The sequence below is a fragment of the Columba livia genome, chromosome 15 (assembly GCF_036013475.1).
Source record: "Columba livia isolate bColLiv1 breed racing homer chromosome 15, bColLiv1.pat.W.v2, whole genome shotgun sequence".
In the NCBI taxonomy this organism is placed as follows: domain Eukaryota; kingdom Metazoa; phylum Chordata; class Aves; order Columbiformes; family Columbidae; genus Columba; species Columba livia.
The window spans coordinates 14,794,760-14,817,140 of record NC_088616.1 but is presented as its reverse complement, the minus strand read 5'-3'; the positions used below and the strand labels follow the sequence as shown (position 1 = coordinate 14,817,140).

General features: G+C 41.5%; 1 protein-coding gene across 2 annotated transcripts in view; it reads right to left on the bottom strand.

Annotated features, from left to right (window-relative positions):
* Nucleotides 1–4,434: 4,434 nt before the first annotated feature.
* Nucleotides 4,435–22,381, bottom strand: part of GNA12 (G protein subunit alpha 12) — a 42,586-nt gene continuing 24,639 nt past the window's right edge. For both annotated transcript variants that reach the window (XM_065031456.1, XM_005504510.4), the window contains 2 exons: nucleotides 12,606–12,656; nucleotides 4,435–11,659 (listed from right to left, as the gene is read on the bottom strand). In XM_065031456.1, coding sequence (XP_064887528.1) covers nucleotides 11,090–11,659; nucleotides 12,606–12,656 — 621 coding nt within the window. In that variant the 3' untranslated portion in view covers nucleotides 4,435–11,089. The remainder of the gene's footprint in view (nucleotides 11,660–12,605; nucleotides 12,657–22,381) is intronic.

Sequence of the window (22,381 nt, the reverse complement as noted above, 5' to 3'; positions counted from 1 at the left end):
GAACCAAGCAATAACCCTGCAAGGCATTTTTGGAATGGGAAGGGAGATAATCAGGGGGAGACATTTGAGAAAAGCTTGAGATTTACTTGTGCAGGTGAGTAGAAAAGATCATCTTGTAATAAATTCATTTGGATTCCGGAAACACAAGCAACTTCACATCTGCGTGATTCATACAGGGAGCAGAAGGGAGTTCTGGCTTCGGGACGGATGACGGCAGTTCCTGGAAAGGTTTGCTCCTGGACGCGGCGCAGGCGCGATGCTGCCGAGCCGCTGCTGCCGCCCTCTCCTGGCAACCCCAAAGGCGATGGGCTTCTCATCCAAGACATTCTTCCCAGCAGCAGCAACTTTCCATACAAATCCTGCTTGAATTACAAATCCATGCGCTGCCCCACACTCGCTCAGTTGTTGCCCTACCCGATTTACTGTTTTAAGCAAGAGATTACTTTTTGTTCAGCCTTGTTTGCTCTTACTCGATCCTGTACTAAATCATTAAGCTGAACTTCAGAAAGTTTCCAGAAATAGGCTATAAACTCAGGATGACAATGTTGCCTAAAGGAAAGAGGCGGCTTTCTATCATAGTAAAGTCCAAAGACAACACAGAAAAGGGGTGGCACAAAAAATCTGAACTGCTGGCAGAAGTCACAGGTGGGAAATTCCCTACATGACACTTACTTATAGGCTCATGTTAACTCTTGGGAAAGCGTGAAGTTCTGCTCAAGAGTTGTTGCTTACCGGTAACAGGTATTTTTGACACCGTCACTGACAAAAGTCACCGTTTACCAGCTCAGTTTGTGCAGAAATGCTCCAGTTAAAAAATAAGTGAGCAACTCAGAGCTTCATCTGCTTGCATGGGCAGCTCAGCAGGGTCCGTAGGCAGGATCCAACTTTGCAGCAAGAGGCAGAAAGTGGACGAATACACTTTTAAGTCCTTAGGCAGCCGCAGGAGAGGTCCGTGCAATGTTACACTGCAGGTTTTTGTTCATGCAAAGACATTCTTATGGAAGTGGCTACTGCACATCAGCAAAGGTTTCCAGTGCTGCTGTTGTACATTACAGCACAACATTTTGTTCCCAGGGCCTGGAAGGAGTACTTTGCACTTACACTACACACTCTACACCAGTGTGAGCAAGGACTGGAGGCAGCCTGGCTCAGAGAGGAATAAAATGACTGGCCCAGGTTATACAGAAAATCAAGGTTATAGCCAGGACTAAAGCACAAAGGTGCAATTCCTATTCTTTGCACATACCAGAGCTGTAGGGGCAGAAAACAGCCAATGGGTGAATTAGAAGTAAGATAAATTGTAGGTAAGCCCCTAAATAAGATTTCCTGAATTTTAAGCAGCAGTCCTACTCTCAAAGCAGGTTTCCAGGGAGCCACCTGCTTGCAAGGGTGTGGGAACAGCAGCACAACTTGGAGCTAATAATCTGCTGAGTAAGCTGTGGAATAGAAATACAGATGAGATGCTTAGGAGTCATTTTTAGAAGGTCAAGCTGCAGATCAACCATCAGCAAGAAGTAGTAGGATACTCTATATATAAATGCACACCCAGAGGTTACTTGCAACTCAGCAGCCAGGATGAGAGTTGGTTACAAATGGTCCAGGAGCAGAGCTTCACTGAGTAGTAGCCAGCAGACAGGAGAACCTGGTATTATTCGCTGTGCAGCACTTCAGAGACAGCCTGGTGAGCCTTCCATGGGACAGGAGGCAGAGGAAGGAACCGAGCACCCAGACGGGAGAGGAGACGGGTCCCAGCGGGCAGCACTCTCTTCTAACCTAAATTATTCTATGATTCTGTATAACATTCCTTACAGCAATGGTACGACATGGATTCACGTTAGAGAGTCACCTTGCTCTGAACATCTCCCAAACCACATCATCCTGTGGCTACCTACAGCATCCTCCGCCATCACAGAGTAAATCCATTCGTACCCATTCTGCCCCAAGCTCAAAGCTACTTGCTTTGAAGCAACTTCTAAAGCCTGCAATCCTAAACAGAGCAGAAATGAGTCTTTTAATAGCTTTACGAGCTCATAAAGACAAATATCTTTTCCCAAGAATAAACAGGCGGAACATTCCACTCCTACTCTTAAAACAAGACTTTGCTGTAATTGAAAGGAGTGGGGATGCAATGCAACTGTCCGTGGAAAATAAGAAATCCCCAGACACTTTGCTGGCTGTGGGTGAAATTACCTACAGCAGCTTGCAAAGGCAGAGAGGAGAAATCAGCATCTTCCACAGACATTTCACTCGCAGCATCTGGCACTTTCTGCTGTAACAGTGGATGTGACCACCTCCCTCCCCAGAGATGGTACTTTTAACTGAAGTGCATTTCTACTGGGCAAAAATTGAGGTTTTAAAGGAAAGCTACGTTTTGTAAAGATCCCCAAACACTTTTCCTAATAACTCTTCGTCCCTTAACACTGTGCAGCTTCCCAAGATGCTGATCAGTCTTGGGGAGCGTGGTGAGAAATTAGGTCATTTTTGTTAGTAACTGAACCAACTTCCTCCCAGGTCTGTGCAGGATAATGAGACACCAGAGCTGGAAACCACAGGGATTTCATTTCTCTTAATGAATACTTAAATATTATTATAACCACCCCAAACTTTACACCTTGTACACTTTATCACAAACGCAAGCTACAAAGTCCTGCCTACTTTGCATTTAGAGAAGCCTCTACCTGAGGAAAAAACCACATTCTTCCTTTTGTCTTTGGAGCGTTGGATTATTGAAATTGCTGGAGAGATACTCCGGTGACAGGCAGCCATGCTGACCCAGGGAAGAGAATTCCAAGCCTACATATTCAATTTAGGCTCCCTTGGCTATCGGCATTTATCGGCACCGAAGAGAAACTTACCTGCAGAACCGACTGTGCCAGCCTCTTTCCTTATGGGGGAGCATCGAAGCATCTATGGAGCTGAATTATGGAAGGGACATCTCTGCTGTATGAAGTGGGATAGTTTGAGGTGCAGAAATATTGGCAGGTATGGAAAAACGGTGTCACTAATACCACAATTCAAGCCTCCCATCATGTATTCCAAATAAATATTTAAATCCCACTGAAATCAGTGCTTTTTAGGCACCTGCTCACAACTTCTGACCGGAGAAGGATGAGCCCAGGTAGGCGTTCCAGTGACAATGTGTTTCTTCTTTTGGTTAAAGCTTTGGAGACTGAGCAGTTCAGACATCAGAGAAACGCCATCAAAACAAACCAACCAAAGCCCAACCAGCTTTGGAGCAGACAAAAGTGACAACCACCCCGTTCCCTGACACGTGTCTCAAAATCCTGGCACGGCCGCTGTCACAGCAGCTGGCGGCCCAGCAGATATTGCCAGAAAATGCCTTTTCTTGCTCCAGTGAGAAACCTGTTAAACTTTTTCTACATACTATCATGTAGGGCTGTAATACACAGTAATATTTTGGCTCAGAAAAAGGGGTAATTTGGTTTCACAGAGCTCACCTGGAGCTCCTGCTGTTGCCGAGGGCTTGTCAGATGAGAAAGTATGTGATCACACCTGGAAACCTGCTATGAGCACATGTTGAGTTTGCAGTTCATCTGCCCTCATTTTCAAAGATGCTGAACACTGTCAGTCCACGTTGTTACCCAAAAGTGCTCGGCCCCTCCAGGGGAAAAGAAGTCAACTATTCCCAAAAACTTAACGCAGCCAAGGACCTAACATTTTCAGTGACTAGTAACAAGGACAAACAACGCTGCACAAAGTGTTTCAAATGTGTACCTGCCAGTGTAACTGATGAGGCACCAACAGCTCACGCAAGAAACAACCACAACTTGCCACAAAAATCTGCCAGATGTGACCTTTCCAAGGGCAAGTGAGGAAAGGTTAACAACATTCCTAAGAACTGGAGCTCAAGTTCTGGCAGAATTGATGCCAGGCTTAATTATCTTCTTTTGCTAAGCTTAAAATACATATTAGGAAAAATTACTTCCCAGAAAGGGCTGTGGGGCACTGGAACAGGCTGCCCAGGGCAGTGGTGGAGTCACCATCCCTGGAGGGTTGGACGGATGGAGATGGGGACATGGGGAAGTGCCAGAGGTGGGTTAATGGTTGGACTTGATCTTGAGGGTCTTTTACAACCGAAATGATTCTATGAGCACACACTCCAGCTGTGTCACTTCCCATCAGTTCTAAAGCCCAAGTCGGCTACCGAAATGCTACAGATGAACGAGGTGGAAGTTTTATAGAGGTGAATGTTCCACCCACCTTCAGTTCCCGGGCACAGCAAGAATGATTCAGACCAGAACTGGAGAGGTGGGAGACACGTCAAGATTAGAGAATAAGGTTTCATTGCATGCCAGCTGTAGTTTCATGCAGTTCATGCTGTAATTTCTTCAAAAAGCAGCTCTCTTGCAGAAATGTTTTGAATAAAGCAAAGAAAGTAGCTCTAAACTTTGTCAAAAGATAAAACCCATAAAGAACAGTATAACAAGTCAAGTTTTAATAGACTTATAAAATTCATATATACAAAACAGTAAACTAAGTCACCAAAGCTATAAAATACACTTTTTACACATCACAATATAATTTTATCTAGTACACAGTTTTCATAAATTGAAACTATTACAGCGAGTAGCTGCTTCTATCGTGGATGCTGTTTTGGTGCTAGAAAGACACTTATGTGAGCAGTCTGGAACTGTGCTTTTACTTTATGCATTTTTCACCTTCTTTTAGTTTGTCACTGTTTTTAAAGTACTTTTCCTGTGAATTGTTAGAAAATTAAGGCTAAACTCAGGCCTTTCTTGCCCAATGCAGTGAACTGGTTTAAAAAAACAGAATGTTATTGCATAGTATGTGTGTTACAATGCATAGGCACCAGAGAGAATAAAAGATAACATTAATTGGCTTCCTAGCTACATGATTGTGTCAACGAGATAGCTTAGTGTTTTGCGGTTTGCTTCCATACATATTGATTCCATAAACAAGACAACTCATCACAAGAGCAATAAATACTAGCCATTTTGTTACATGGAGTCTCCAGAAATACTGTTTGACATGTACCAACAATTCAAGCTCATTACACATTCCAGATAACGAAACTTGTTCACTGGAAAAACGCTCATTATCCTAAAGACAGTTAATGGCTTCAATGCAAATGGGAGCTGGAGCACATTTTCAAACCTCAGTCCATCAACCACTCTTCCCAAGTCTCGTGAGCTACCAAAAGATCCTTTCTCTTCCACATCCCCTTCTCCCTGCTGTCTTCTCTCGGCTTTTGTGCCCGACCACCTGCACATAAGCTCAGCACAAGAGACTGACAGGAATACTAGCAGAGGAGTGCTATTCAAAATCTGTTGCTTCTCTCAAGATGCTCTTTCTTGGGTCCTACTTTTGCAAAAATTGTGCTCTCCGTCAGTACTAGGTTTGATTGAGATAATGGAAACAGCCTGTGAGCTGGCCATTCCCCTGAAATACTCACGCTCTGATATCTTCAAGAAAGTTTAAGCAGCTGTTCGAAAGCAGCAAGATGCACTGTCTGGTCAGAGATCTGCATTCCGCGTTCTAGTAGGAATTGAGTTTTAGCACCCGGGTAAGAACAGATGAAGAGAGACGTACAACAGAAGGCTGCGCGGCTGCTGCAGGGCCAGGGCTGCTGGTAATTCACAGCCACCAGCTCTCCAAGGTCACCCAAAGCTTTTGGGGTCAATGCAGATGGCATTTCACCTCAATACAGTCTTCGAGCATCATCAGCTTTTGGGATCTGTTTAGAAAATAGCTCCCCTCTCTTGCTCCCTCCAACATACTTTGGCTTTTTTAATTTTAACCAGCACACCCACCTTGGAAGTCAGTGCTGCTCTTTTCTTCTCTCCAACTGCGAATATTTTCACATTGGACAGAAGATACGACCTTTGGACATAAATCAAGAGCTAGGCTGTGATACATTTCATCACGCCAGGCAGAGAACCACCAGCACTGACAATCTAGTACCTCCATACTCCCCACCCAATAAGAAAACAAGCATATCAACACACAAACTTCAACACCGCTTTCCAAATGCCATTAGAAAGATAAAAACGTCAAGAATAGAGCTAAACTGTCCAACCACCAAGACAAGCAAAGAGACAGCATCACCTGGTTAGCAGAGCGGCAGTTTCAGTTCCAAATATCCTGGCTTTACTCATTTCCATCTACGTAAAAAAAGATTAGTGTTAAAGCGAAGAAGTGCCCACTTCACAGCACAAAGCAGAGCTCACCCCGGCTAATGACAAGCCAGGTAATATTAAAAAGCACTGGGTCTTGTATTGTCCTGCCCATCACTTCCTCACCAGGCTGGAGAGCCCCCAGCTACAGGTGTGTGAGTCAGTATTAACTCAGGCCAAGTCTGGCCCAGACCATGCCATTCTCCTGGCCCATAACGGATGCTCCTTAGAAATGTGTTAAAAGCTCATTTACAGAAGTAGGTGCAGATGTTTTGCAGGTGCTGCTGAAACACCCAGCCCACCACTTTGTGTTAAGGAATTAATAAAGAGTGCACTGAGGTAAAGAGTTGGCTGTGTTATATTAAAACCCCTGACTACACCATGCCATTTTATACTAGGAAAATGATACAGAAAAGAGGCTACTAGTAAACTTACAGGAATCAGTACAGTTCTCATCATGAGATGAGTGTTTGGCTTACATGACAAGCTGCACTGCACAGAGGTGTTACTGCATGTCAGGTATGTGTCTCCAGGTGGCGTATGTCAAACTGTCCATCAGCCCCATAAGTACTCCTGGAAACGTGGCGACACAAGCAAAGCTACGTCAGGTGTCAATACTCACTACTTGAAAATCAGAGGGGCTTTTTACAGAAATCTTGTTCCATGCAGCTGCTTTTTTTGTTTAATTCCAGGAGAACTGAAGAGGTACGTACATAGAAAAAAACCTCCAGAACATTAAGTTAATATCCACAAAACCACCCATCTAAAGGCAAAAGGCTTGTTTTCAAAAATTATACTCTGTGGAAGGCAGCAAGCTGTCGCTAAAGAAAGCTGCTCGTTTCTGCAGTGGTTCCATGTTGATTTTAATTTCTTTAGTTCTAGAACTCTTTGCAGATTACAGTAACCAGGACTGGTGGATACCCAGAGGGGATGGGGGGACGACACACAGACAGGATGGGACACGCGTTGTAAATGCCCTGTTTTTCATACCAAGAACTACAATAGCTTTCCTAGTGGAATTAGTTCTTCATCTGCAGTGCCACGTATAGATGAGGCCTCCCTACTCCTTTCCACCACAGTTCTTTTGCCGTTATTTTCTCTACTCTGCTTGGCTGAGGTTCAGGCTCTAGTTGGCTCAGAAAGCCTGGGAAGGGTCATCTTCAGGAGCATCTTCACTTGCAACGTGTTCTAGGCTTCACACAGCAATGTTTTAAAAAACTGAATATACTATCAAGTTAGTAAGTCAATCTATGCTGCCATATTGAATAAGATCAATTCTTTGCATCAAACTGGAAGCACCTTTGAGTTGTAAAGGTGAGTAGCTAGTAATTTCCATTCCATAACTGATATTAATTCATTTTTAACTTTAAGGACTAAATAATTCCTTCAAAGTGACAAGTGCCTATTAAATATGCCACTTACAGAAAACTATTCTTCCTTTTTAATTCCAATTCACCGTGTCACCTCATCCTGCCGTCTCCGAATTGTTCAGAGCTGACAGCACTGCAATCGGAAGGAATGGCACGGACGGACGCACTGTATTAGCTCAAAGCCTGTTTTGAGGACAACAAATACAAAGTAGTGCTTGATAAATTACTCCCATTTCGTTAGCATTTCTACTTAAACTGCAAGCCTACGTAAGTCTCTCCTGCAAGCACTTCCTCTCTTTGTCCTTGTGAGAGCCAACCCGTGTGCAACACCCTGGCACTGCTCACTGACCTGTGGGTGTCCGAGGAGGGACAGCAAAAGGCTGCCTTTTCTTTTTTTAAAAAAGCCGTTGTTCAAGGTCTCCGTGTGATTATCATCCTGCCTGTGACCCGTTTCCTGACGAGCCAGATGAACAATAAGCCTATAAAGTTAACAAAAAAAGATGTTCTCTCCAGCTGTGTTTACCTGCAAAGTTCTACAGGATGTCACTTAAAGGTTTTTTGTATTTGTTTCTTGTGAAAGGACCATGCAACTGACCAAGCCTGTTCTGAGACGTTTGTACAACCTAAGCTACCTACATTTCTGCTTTAGTAATTAACTGATTTACTATAATGTGATTTTTGGGCTTTATTATACTACAACTTACCTCGAAAAAAATCTGACCCCCCAAAAAACCTCAGTTGTGGCAAGAAGTGGAGTGTATTTTGCAGAGAAGGAAATCTACCTGCCACTTAAAAGTCCTTTTCCCTCCTGGGCCAGATCCTTTGCAAACATAAGAAGTGCTTGACTTTTGCAATAAGTTTCCTGATCTGGGTCCCTGGTGCGAATCATCACTATCAAAGCTGAACACAACACAGAGCGCAGCTACTGATTCTCATGCGCAGCCTCCAGCATCGTGTTAAGGCCCATTTTTTCAACAGAAAGATGAAAGGCAGTAACAGGCCTGAGGTGATCAAGCCGGTTCCCTAAAACTCTGATTTAGTGTGCAAAACGTCATATCATACAAAAAAATTATACTGAGCTCTCAAGCTTGCTAGTGAGATATATCATGCTGTTTCTTTTCCAGGTGCAGATTAATTTACTTTAAAATATATGTTACATTAATAGCTCTGTTCAGAGTTTTAAATCCTTAAGGTGACTAAGGGTACAAAACCATAGATGAGGATGAACAGAAAAACGGACCAGGAAATTCCATGCTACGCCTTCCAGGTAAAACTACAGTAGATTCAGACACAGAACTGAGGTAATTCTTGAGAAAAAAAATACAGTTGAAAGGGAATGCTTCACTCATTGGAGAAAACAAGCATAAATAATAACCCATCTAGAAAATGTACTGAAAGAGTAAAGCTCACAGCAAACTAGGAAATAAAGTCAAGTCAACCTAGAAGTCAGGTCAGCCCACGACTGTCTCCTCTTCCCCAGTGTCTTGTGTCAAGTGGAAACCACCACCAAGAACTCCAAGAATAACTGAAAGCTTCTAAAAGTCTTAATCTGCAGCCAAACAAATGGGCCAGCTCAGAGAAACGACCCTTATATGATGAGTAAACTTGCTTGCGTCACTCTGTGTTGAAACATTTCAAATGTAGTAATCTTAGGAGGCTTTTTTCCCCCCTATCTGAACATTAGAGTCACATAACATTTTTCCCCTTCAAGGTTAAAAATGAATAAATATTTAAAAGACACAGTTGGTCCTGGCAAAAATAAGACTTGTTACAAGGAAGCTAATTCCTGTTTAAGTTTGCTCAAATTTAAGTTAGATGTTCCCATCTGCAACTTCTCGTTTGCGTCTTACCTCGATATTGTACGCGTGACATAGCACTGAAATAGTCACATCTTTTCCACTCTGAAGCCTGCGCAAAGAAAGCCAAGAGACTGCTACGTTAGGAAACTACACAAAAATACCGATATGAACATCTGCAAGCTTCACAGGGGAAGAAAGATTCCAGATTTTATCCAAATTAACATGAAAGGACATCAGAACAGGACTTTTTTTGACCACATTTCCCATGGGATTGCCAGCTGAAGTGAAACATTGCTTGTTTTGACATGCCATTGCAGGCTCAAAAGGGATAAGAACTCCAGGGAATCTGCTGAATTTTTACGGGTACAAAGAGCCCTTTAGGTTTTATTCTTGGATAAAAACTATGACAAAAATTGCACAGTAAACTATGTTTGAAAATTACCTAAACGATAGCACTACACTGTTGATATAAAAGGCAGATCTTCAGTTTGTCTGTGTACCCCACTGTAGTAGAAAAGATCCGATATGTCTGTACACAAAAAAAGGCACCTGATAGTTAGTTACACAGATCGAGAGAGCTAGGAAATTAACAGTTCATATCAACATTATTCGTAGCCTCTTGCAATTTTTCACACAAAACATTGCCCAAAGTGGGCAACTCCAAACTTGACTGTACTCAGAATTATCACATGTGCATTACTATAGGCTAAAGATCCCATTAAGACACAGATTAAAGGCTAATTTTACAGCAAGGTCTTGCTGTGCAAATCTATCAGTGCAGCTGTAAAACTGGGATCTCTAGGGTGTTCAGTCTTCCTATACGGTCAGCTCTTGGGAACTAATCAAGCAGCTGTACTACCAAAACTTTTGCTTAAGAGTTTAACCAGCTTTCAAACTTTTGGAAGATGGATAAAGCCCTGTCATGTGAGATACTGAACCTTCACAACTACTGCCAGCTGCGGGTGTGAGAACAGCGCTGAATTTCCATGAAGTACATCTCACTCGAGCACCCGCTGTGCAGATCCACGGCCAGGTGCTCTAGCACAGGCTGCTTCACCGAGGAAATCAGCTTCCCCAGGACGTAACATCCCTTCCACATAGTGCAAAATAAACCCTTGTCCGTATCAGCGAGGCCTCAGCTTCCCAGCCAATTTACTCCTTATACAGTTCTAGACTTTTGCCTCAGGAGACTCATGCAAAACCTTCAGACAAGAGCTGTGCGTCCACCTTGGTCAGTGGATTCCAGACCCTTGGCAAAGCTGAAGAGGCACACGAGATCTGGTTATATTCCTAAGGGTTAAGAACGGAACTTCCATTAACATTCTCCAACACGGCTACCATTCTCATTACATTTAGATTAGTTTGATCGATTCAGCACCTCCAAACTACAAAAAAGGCAGCTTGTATGACTAGTGTCTCTGAAAAATGAGCATATTCATTTAAAACATGTCTTCCATACATGGTTTGTCAGAGATTTCTCTTCTCTAAGAAGGCAGAAGGTGGTTGCGTTATTCAGCATTCCAAACTAGGTACAGAACCTACAACAGCCATGTTTCAGTAGTGTTTCTAGTCCAAATGATTCAGTAGCTAACATCAACATTTGACTCCTTCGGCCTATAGCTCCTGTTTGGACTGGCTAGTTTACAGCATTCCTGAGCCGAGTAATTAGCATGGGTCCCACACCACATGCAAGGGCCATAAAGAAAGGATAAAAACTTCGATCTAACCCTCTGGCAAATTTTAACACACCACGGGCTGCTCTCCTTCACTGCAACATAATATCCTTCAGGTTCTCTTGAAGGATCGTGTCCTTCACAGCATGAAACACAAAGCGGATGTTTTCAGTGTCTATGGCGGTGGTGAAGTGATGGAAGAGCGGCTTGCTGCGGTTTCTCCTCTTTCTGTCAAAGCACTGCACCAGGTAACGCTGAACGTCTTCTAGCCTGTGAGGGTCACCTTTGAAGTCCGAGAAATACTTCTTAATGCTGACAGTCTTTACCTTCTCTACAAGAAGATCCATCTTGTTGAGGAATAGGATAATAGAAACGTTAAAGAAAAGCTTGTTATTTACTATTGTCTCAAAGATATTCATAGACTCCACAAGTCTATTTGTGCGCCTGTCTTCCATGAGAACCTGATCGTATTCACTGGAGGAGACCATAAACAAAATTGAAGTTATTCCATCAAAGCACTGGAACCACTTTTGACGCTGAGATCTCTGTCCACCTACATCCACCATCTTGAAAGGTATTTTTTTAATGATGAAATCATGCTCTACTATCCCCTTGGTGGCTTTTCTAGCCAGCAAAATATCTTGTTTGCTGGGGAAATAATTCTGTAAAATAAAGGAGAAAAAGAGTCAAAAAAGGTCCTTTGAAGTGCTGGCTAATGACAGAATATTGATGCAATGGGAATAAAAAACAAGAGTCATGATTTTTTAGTTATCGAGTAAAGAATACCGAACTTTAAAATAATGGACTTTTGACCATTTATTTCAACACAATGGTAAATAGCTACAGAAGATCCTGAGATACGAGAGAATAAAAATACAGAACCAATGCACTCGTTCACATTTCTATCCTCTCATTTTCAGGCTGAAGTCTATTTTATCATTATGGAATTCTTAGCCACAGTGTTACTGCCATTCAGATGTGTTCAGCAAAGCAGATCACCAAGCTGTCACTGAAAGGACTTTTTAAATCTATTTTTTTCACAGTTCATTACTCTTACAAAGAACATCTTGCAAGCTCTAGTGGAAGTAACTTCTTTCAGGTTCACAGTCCATGACCAGTGAGTACAGCAAGATGTTCTACCACAGGTTGTGGCCCAGCCCACTACTGTAGCAAAATTTGATGGTCAGAGGCTTATCACTGTTATTATTTAGGAGAATCGTCTCCCTTCTTTCTTCTCCAAGTTTCTTGACAGATGTTTTCATTGCTGATTTTGAATCCTACAAGTGCTAGCAATTTTTTATTTGGTAAGGTTTCATTCTGCTACCTCAAGTAGCCATCAGATCACCACGATAAGTGAGTGAGATCCACAGACTGAGTAGGACTGTTGAAAGAGAACAGAGGCATAAAGACAACTTCCATAAACAACACTTGTTGTCTGTCAAAAAAGATGAAGCAAATACTAAGCTTCAGTTTCATAAAGCTGGAATTTACTGTTTCTAAAGAACTTTGGTTTTATAATAATGCATTGAATAACTACAACCAACCAACCCAAAAGCTTCTAGTCTCTCTTTGAGCTCTTCTGGTTTACAAAGAGAAGGTATCTCTTACCAGCTGACCGATGCGATCCAGATTATCCAGGAAGTATTTCACCGATTCACCCTGTGGAAAAGGAAAGAGATGGCAGCTCAGCTTGTTTCTAGGACAGCAAGACCAACCGAGCGATAGCGTTCTCGCTTCCCAGCGGGCACCGAGTTCTAACACAGCAATATCACGTGTGGAAGCAATTCTCCAGCAATCACTTCTAGAAAAATCAAGGTTGAGTAGGGATCTAAATAAATGCTCAAATCTATCTAGTAAAACTTTAAAATGAAAAGGAAGTGTTATTAAAATCAGCCCTTCGGCTTAACTGGGTGGGAGTAAAAGTGAAATGTGTTTATTAGAAACCAAAGTATTTTGTTTACAATTCGTAACAGTGAACAAAAGCATATCCTAGACTGTCTGGCATATCTTTAGGAAAGTGAAAGATTTAATCCACCCACAATTTGTAATAATTTAAGCTAAAAAAAAGGAACATTCTGAAGAACTTCTACAAATAATTTCCCTTTTAGGCTCAAGGGTTTTAATAATGCATTTGTTGAACTTGAGGAAAATCCTTCAGCAGTTACATAGAGAACAGCAGTTACACTGAGAATAATATAAGAAATGTTTACAAAGAAAATCTGTTGTTGTTGTGTGAAAACGGGTAATAGTTTTGTTTTTTAACCAAGGTTGCCCATGTATCACACTCAAATCAAGTGCCACTTTGCATTAGTGCATAGAATAAGCCTTGCCCACGCTTTTTAGAAGTAATCAAATTGATTCCATACAAATGCAGACTTGACTTCTGGAGTGAAACTGTCTTTGGAAGAGCCTCATTCTCCTTGAAACGCTGCCCTTTCATTTCTGAAGATGATCTGTTCAGCAAGAAAGCATTCTGCATTGTTTAGGACATGTGTCTTGCAGTTGTAGCCATGTCATACGAACGATAAAATGGAAAATTCTGCTGCCTTTTTAGACAGCGAAACACATTATATCTGTCTACCCACCTACCTCTCACAGATCAGTAATGACCAAACAGCAGGTGCCCTCAACGAGTCAGTAATTTAAAATGAGAATCATTCTTGAAATATCATCTTGGATTCCAAACGCAATATGAATTCTTATACCATACATTCTCCTCCATATGATAGGTTTGAGACAGCAGAATAGAACTATTCCCCTTTAGTACCACTGTAAACAGAAGCCAGCACAACAGCTCATTTTGAAGAATCAGACTGGAGATGGGAGGATTCAACATACTGTACAAACACAGACTTTCAGCATAAGGTGTAGACAAAACGCAGCTGTAACTTCTTTCTTAACTTTTAAAACTGGAAGTGTCTTTTTATAAAGGAGAGAGAACATGCATTTTTGCATTAAGTTACCATGTATCATAACGGATTTACAGTGGTTCGCTGGCAGAAGAGGTGACTTTTTGGTTGGGGGGAAGTTTCCAAAGAACAATTGCTCTAAGAGCTTCCTTACAAACATGAATTTTCATAAGGTGAAAGTAATTTCCTGTATTTTTTGGCACTGTTGGACCAGAAGAGATATCACAGACCGCATGAATAAGAGAAAAGGCCTTCCTGTACAGCGTTAGTCATATTTAAGAGCTGGGAGAGCACAAAAAGAAAAGGTCACTGAAGCTACAAAAGAAACCTCCTCTCTCCACTGTGCTTTGTTCTACACAACGCTTTCTGGTGTGCAACACGGCTGCAAACAGGCCGGCTCCGATACAACTTGTTCCTATATTCTAGCGGGTTGCTGGAAGAGCCCTCGCCGATTCTGCGCCCTCCCACGCCGAGCAGGAAACAGCTGCCTGCACGTCAACCGCGGGGACACGCAGCGAGTTCACCTGATTTACGGCCTCCGCCTCCCCCATTTCCTGCCCCACGCATCAATCCATTTTACAACTTGTACATTTATAGTAAGGTAACAAAATAATCTGATTAATGAAAAAAACCAACATGTTCATTTCTGCAGTGGTTGAAGGAAATTAGGCTTCACTGGTTTCTTATAGAGCTCTTCCTAAAATTGTAATTAAGCCAAATAATTCATCCTGGGAAATTTTAAACAGTAATTGCAAAACACTTGGATGGCTGGGTAACCAAATGACGTTGCTGCAACAGGTGTGAACACCATATGCATGGTCTGACATATCTGAAGATGTCTGAATATTCTCTTCTAGCTTGGAATTCAAAGACACCCAGTACTTAACCAAAATATCTGTTTCCAGTCAAAACAACAAATCTCTCACAAGCTCTGGAGGGTTTGAAGTTAAGAAAAAGCTCAAAACATTAAAGCCCAAAAACCTGAAGGGAAGAGAAAACAAAAAGTTAAACCACCACAACAACCTTCCCACACACACTCTCAAACCCCACCACTTCAGAGATGATTAATTCCCTGATTAAGTCCTGTGTTCTGGCCCATGGAGTTGGGGATTCAGTTCCTGCCCCGCAGACTCGGCCAGTGACCTTGCTCTGCATCGCAGGCTGATTCACGGAAAAGTTGGTTCCTTCTGGGAAGCGCGTGGGATATCTCAGTTCACCCAGCACAGAACAACTGGAGAGAACCCCAACCCACTGGATGAATAACTTGTCGTGTATTTAAATCAGGAAAATATGGAAACTCCAGGTGTTACGACTGTTTTGTATTAGTGTTTTTCATCAGAATAATTGTATTAGCTGAACATCCGTTTAGCTTTTCATTTTTTCCTTGTCATCCAGGGAAAACAGGTAGCAATATTCATTAGATCTAGAAGTCAAATTTATTTTGTTTTGTATCAAGCTGCTCTTTCGGTTTTTATATCAAGATGCAATTTTGAATTCCATCAGTAAATTATTATTTATGCAAAGCTATTTCATGCTTTGGGTATTATACACACACACAAACACGTGTGTGTATATATACATACATACACAAAACATCACCTACACACATGATTTACTAATTGTTCATCAAGGCAAATTAGTATCACAATAAAAAACAGTATCAGCTGCCCCTCTGATGTTGAACTATTGTTTTCTCTTGAAGACACTGACCATAAATAAGCTGCTTTGGCTTTTTCAGTGCAAATTCTCAGAGTTTCTCCAAAGTCAACTGCATTCAAAAGCTGGCTTAGCACTTCAAACGCTCTCCTTTTCCAGTTATTTCTCCTTCACTAGCATGACTTCCTAGAGCAGAGGCAGCAAATATTTGCTATTGATTCAACAGAAAGTAAAAATATTTTTATGCAGATTGATGACTTCAATTGTACTACTTTAATGGTGCTACTGAAAAAAAAAATAGCTTTTTGGAACATTGCAATCCATTTTGAACTATGCTTGCAAGCAGCAAAATTGAAATGGAAGCCATCAAAGCTATTTAAACTAATTACACTATATTTAAATACTTAATCACATAATGGTGCGTTCACTTAAACAAACAAAAAAGGACCAGGACAAATGTGTCGATATTTTACAGGTTGGTGTGTCAAGAAAAACTGTGGCAGCTCAGGACACTTTCCCAGATCAACCACATTCATAGAACATCGCTGAGTTGTTCTTTTCAGACTTAAAAAAAAGACCCAAATCTTCTTGTATTTCCCTGTTAATACACTATTTCGTTTTTAAATATATTCTAACAATATACATAAATAAGCTTCTTGAAATCTGAAAGGCATGATTTCATCTCAGCCAGCACAGTACTTGGATACAAAGCATCATTCTGTCATAGTCACCCCAAAACGTGGCAGTGAGGCCCATATTGCACATTCCAAAGGTTACATCAACAAAGCCCAAGATGACCATCATCTATTTTGCTGTTGGTACAAACCAGCTAGCTATTTTATTTTTCCTCTAATTGATAATAAATTAAAATGTCAAAATGCTGTCTTCCATCCATGCCCTGTGTTCTCCATGACGATGGTGGCGGACAGAACACCACCCTCCGAGTTATGAATTTTATGGAATTCAGTTACCCCTTTTTAATGCACGAGAGCATAGTATAGAACACAAGTCTTCCTTAACATCTTGCTCACTGCAGAGGAGTTACCACAAAGGCTTGGATGATTCAATTCTCACTGCTAATCTCTTCTCCCTCTGCAATACACATCCTCTGAGTAACAGTTTTGCCAACTGGGACCAAGTGAAGGAATAAGAGCTGCTGTTCCCATTGTTCAGTGGGATGAGTCACGGCACATCTGGGAACCAAGAAACACAAACACGAGGGCCGAAAACGAGCCCACAAGTTCCACAAGGCAGCATCGCTATTGGATTATTTTTCTAAAAATTGCTATTATTTTCTTTTTTAAACTGCCCTATTTGCAGTATAAAGTTCGGTGGAATCAGAGAAAATAGTACAATTTGCTTAAAAACTGACTGGTGGAAGATAAAGGCAGGAGCAGTAAAATGTACACATATACTCTTTCTTCCTGAAATAGTGCTCTAAAGCTCTTTTATATCCTACATTATTTTGAACACAGCATTCTCAAGGGGCAAACCCCACAAAATTAAGAAGAGATATTTATTCCATACTATTCTATGTATTTTGTGCTCTATGAACGTTATCTTAACGTTAGCACCAAAATAGTTACCATGAAAATAACTAGCTGAATTTAATATCTCTGTCCCTTCAGCCTAGTTCATAGCACATAAATCTCCCTAAAGAAATATTATAACTAATCTGGCATCACTTCCTTTGCCAGTGATAGTCTCATTGCAAAAAGCAAGCAGAAAACACTTGGGCAGAGTTCCCAAGCAGTATTTATTTCACGAAAATAAACGCACAACAGATCATATGTAGATTGCTTTAAAATAACCAGGGAAACTCGGTAATAAGAAGAAATGTTCCACAACACTAGAATTTATCAACTTGTTGCTTTAATCCTCAGCCAGTTATTCAAAGTGATAGTTGGGTAGATCATAAATTCTAATGAAACATCCTATTGTCCCGTTCCCTAAAATACACGCTTATTTCAAACTTTTCCTCCTGAAAAGCAGCTCCTCTAAATTCTGCTCTGAACTAAGAGACTTGAAAGGGGACCCTCTGTTTCAAATTGGCTTTTTTCCTTTCCTTGTCCCAAGGCCCTTTTGACATAATATTAATTTAGCCCTTCCTGATCATTCTGTCCCTAGCTGCTAAATTTAGAGTGGACAATTTAAGGTAGACCTGTCAGTCTTGGCTTGTTTCAGATTACGAATTAAACCACACAGGAAGGAAATGTTAGATTTCAAGGAAGCATATAATACAGATCTAACAAGATTCCCACAAATACAGCAGAACACACACAGAAATGGGTACCGTAACTGTACAGACTGCAGCTGAATCTGCAAGGTGAAAGCAACAGTGATCGGAATGAAAAGAACAGTGGTGTTTGTGTCCCACTCTCCATCCAGGAGTTGTAAAACATTCAGCTGTAGTGCTGAAACACACAGGAGACACCAGAAACAAGTTCAGGAATCTCACAACCTTTACCTTCCAACATCCCAAATACACAAACGGGATGGACTTAAAGCACTGACACACAATTCCATCCAAAGTTCACCTTTACATATAATACTATTCCATTAAGGCTGTTAAAGACACATACCGACACAGGGCAATACTAGCGCTAACTTGTAAGAGGATAAAATAACCAGGAGACTAGCATTAGAAACTGTTGGAGACATTAGGTCAGCCACATTTTTGGGTTCTAATCTCAGTACCCAAAACCTCACCAGCAAAGAGACACACAGAAAACACTCTTGTGAGACCCACAGGACACAATGAGCAGGTGAAAACATCCTGCCACCAAAATCCATGTAACCTTGGGAAGTGAAACCACAGTCCTTTACAAACCCCCAAGATGCAGGGTTAAATATAAATATAAACTACACAACCATAACAAACAACCCCTCTCCCTGAACCTGCAGGCTCTTCCAACAGGTTACATCGAAATTTGCATTTCTATTCAGCCTCATTGGTAACAACACATTAACTGCAGCCAAAGTGTGTTCTCTTCCCTGTGACAGCTGATGAATTAGGTATTATTTTCCAAGGAGATAAGCAAGTCTGTGCTTGTTAAGAATTCACTCAGAAGGATGCTGAAGTAACCTAAATTGCCCTGAAATCCTCGTGCCCATTCTACACCGTAATTCTGCTCTACAGATATTCTACATCCCGTCTGGGTGCTGAAATCTATTGACACAAGATGAACATAAATTTTTTTCATTGAATCACCAGTTCCAAGGCAGAGATTGACCACTTCTCCTTATTTAAGCCACACAGAATTCTAACTATTGAACGTCTCTGTTATTTAACTTCCTCCTTAACAACAGACTGAGCTACTGGCTCCCGTCCAGCAGCTCCAGCGCTTATCCAAGTTGCTGCTATCTGTGCCCTACAAACATACCGACTACAAAAAAGTACCATTTGGTTCCAAGCTGCTTCTAAAAGCTACCTCTTCTTTCTACTGCCTACTCGTACAGTGTAGATGTCAGATGTTAAAGTTTGAAAAGATTTTAAAAATGAGTTGCTTGCCAGCTCACTACAAACAGGCAACGCAAAAATGTGTTTGTCTAAGTCAGGATGACTTTCTATAAGATCATCTTGCTCTGATACAAGACAGACTGGCCAAACTATATGCTTTATAGCTCATGGATTAAAAAGTAGGTGTTTTGTTTGTTTTTTTTTTGTTTTTTTTCCAAAAATCTGTGCTAATTTGAGCTCCGACATCAGTGATAAGAACTGCAGATCCCTATGACCCAGTGAAATTCTAAACCTACAGCTAAGAAACTCTCTTAATAGGAGCAGCGTTCTTGTGGCAAAGGGCAACTCCTACACGTGTTGGCTTTTCCCAGCAATTAAATACAGCAAGTCTTTCTGAAAGTGTTGCAAGGGAAAAGAAGTCACATTTCTCCCTGAAATTCTAGGTGTTTCTACATCAACAGGATGTAGATGACATCAATTACTCTTGATACTATGTTAACAATTCTGTCCATTTGTCTCAACTATTTTCTTGTAACAGACTAAGGCAGGCTCATCCTACACCACAAGCTTCAAGAAACATTAAAGCAAACACCTATTGTTTTGATTTTACTCCTACTTACTGTCCCTTCATTGCAAATCTGTGAAGCAGGAACAGCAGCAATGACTGGCAGAAAAGCAGGTGCAAACAGCAGAGAAAACAGAAAAATGGCCACCCACAAAACACAAAGAGGCAGTAACTTAACCTTTTTGTATTGCACTGTGCCTTTCTTTTAATTCTAGAGAAATCCTTGACCAGTCTTGCAGGTTAGTTACAGCGATTTAGCATTTCCTAGCCTTCAGTGACTAGTAGCTGGCAAGTTTAAGGAGCAGATCTAAGGACATATACACCCAATTAATGTGGAAGAAACAGTTATGTTTCAACAATAAAAGTTTGATCACTGTATCCAACATCAGCGGTGTGCCCAGCTCGCACACTCATCCTGGCACGGGTGGAGGACAGATCTAGTCAAAAGCATCCCATGAAAGGATTCCTTCCTGTTTCCCTGCCAACTGTCTGAGCGCCGGCATTGTCTGGAATCGCTGCCAGAAGCCTTTCATCTCCACCACCGGAGGTTCTCCGTGTAGTTGAACTTACGCACGCCAGCTCGACTTCTCATTCCAAGCACAGCCGGGTAAAACGCACGAGGCGGCAGCTGAAAGCAGCAATCTTGCCACAGTTAAAGTCCTGAGCTGGAAATGGAAGGTTCTGGCCAATCACTAGCAAATTATCCCATTTATTTTCAGTGGGCAGCTGCCATGCAAAAGAAAAAAAATCCAACTAACACATCAGTATTTAGAAACAACTGGATGTTTTTACGAATCACCAGGAACGATGCACAATCACATTATTATGTGACCCTGGTCTGACGCTTTGTTTTCAGCGGCTCAGTATGCAAACCTGAACCTTGCTTTGTTTCCAGAAGACATCTGCAGAACTAGAATAGACACTAACAACAACAAAAAATTACCTTATGATTTAATCTAGTCGGCAGTGCGGACTATCTGATCAAGACTAAATCACAAGTTTACCAGTGAGTTTCCCTTTCAAATCTTATCAGATCAAGGGATGGGAAATAAATATCTTAGATCTCGTGGGCTGAAAAAAACAGCTAACACCAGCCATGAGAGAATGTTGAGCTCGGACTTTTCCATGGCAGGTGGCCAGCTGGAAAGCTAAGCAACTCAAACGCATTTATAACAGGCAAAACCTTGAGTATCTCAAAGAATGATGCTTCCTACTCTGTTTCTACACCAAAGCATTTGTTGCAGAGTGCCCTAATGCACCACTTTCTGTGGAGATGTCAGCTCAGATGTGTTCTAGTGAAGTTTGTCTACATCTGCTGTTAAGGTGACTGTAAGCATTGGAAAAAGTCATTTATCCCGCACAATTTATTAAAAAAAAATATTTTCTCATTTTGTCTCTATACAACCATGACTTTATTAGATGCAAAAAAAAAGATACGGTCTGGCAAGACTCAGAAAGCTGCTGAGTATTAGAAAATTAGGCTTCAGGTGCGAAGCAGACCGAGGTAACATGCAAGTTAAGTCTTAGTTGCACTCAGATGTGCTATTTAACAGTTTGATTGCTATAAAACCAAGTTGAGAGCAGAAAACAAAACTTTCACCTTGCCTACATTGCTCTGAAGTTTTTCCCCATGCCCATTACCTCAGCACTCAGCTACACAGAACACGAGGCTTGCAAGCGTAAGGGACTCCTCAAGCCAGTTTCCATGTCTGACTTACAAAAATATTTGCCCTGGAAACAAAAAAACTTCTCCTTTTTCAATAACAGTTTGCGACTTGTTAATTCTAAGAGACTGACCAACTTTGAACTGTGAAGTGCCCCGTTTCTGCCAGCTGTTACTGTGTCTGCTTTCCCAGTGACCTCTCCAATCAGTCACATTTCACGACGTACACAAGCTTGCTCCGAGCAGCTACTCAACACCTCCCGTTTGCACTCAAACTGGCATTGCCTTCTACAAAGCCTGACCTCTGCACGCACCTGTAGATCTCCTATATCACTAGTGATCAAGTTGTCTCACGCCATATGCCGAGAACATTGATTTCATTAGCTCACAGCTGCACTTTGGGTTTCACTCGAGAAGTCGCTGCCCTCCCTATAACCTCAGCTCCCCGGCCGCAGTGCTGACGCTGCATGTTGAGTCCAGCAGACGGGCGACAGTGAACCTCAAACCACCCTTGGCGATCTGAAATAAATTTCAGTTTCCATTCACAATCATGTCAATTTTTCTCTGTGATCTGATTTGTAGTCATTAACTCAAAACACTTTTTATCCAGTCATGACATATCAATTATCCCAAATATTCTTTCCTCTACTGAAGGTTGTTTTGGCTTGAGAAGGGGAAGTTGTTCTAAATTTGCACTGAAACCATAGCACTATTGATACTTTAGTATGAAGATTTCAAGCAACATAAACTTATTTAATTCCAGAATTTGTTCTCTTTCAAAACATTCAGGATTGCTTTTCCTGCATTTTTCACTTCAGTGCATCCAACTCACATCATTGCTTACACTTATGAAACCAAAATTGGAATGGATTTACCCAAGCTGAAAATTAAAGCTGTTCAGGTACTGATTCACTAAAGGACCAAACATCCCTGAGTGAAGACTCACAAGGTGAGATGGTGCTGGTAACTGCATTAACAGCAGCTGTATTAATGTGCAACTCCATCCTATTTTCATGTACATCTACAGCCGCGTCCCTTGACGCCGTCATCAATCATTGTAAAGCTACTAACTTGAAGCTCAGGATTATTAGAAATGACTTACCATGCAGGAAAAGCCCACAAGTAACCTTG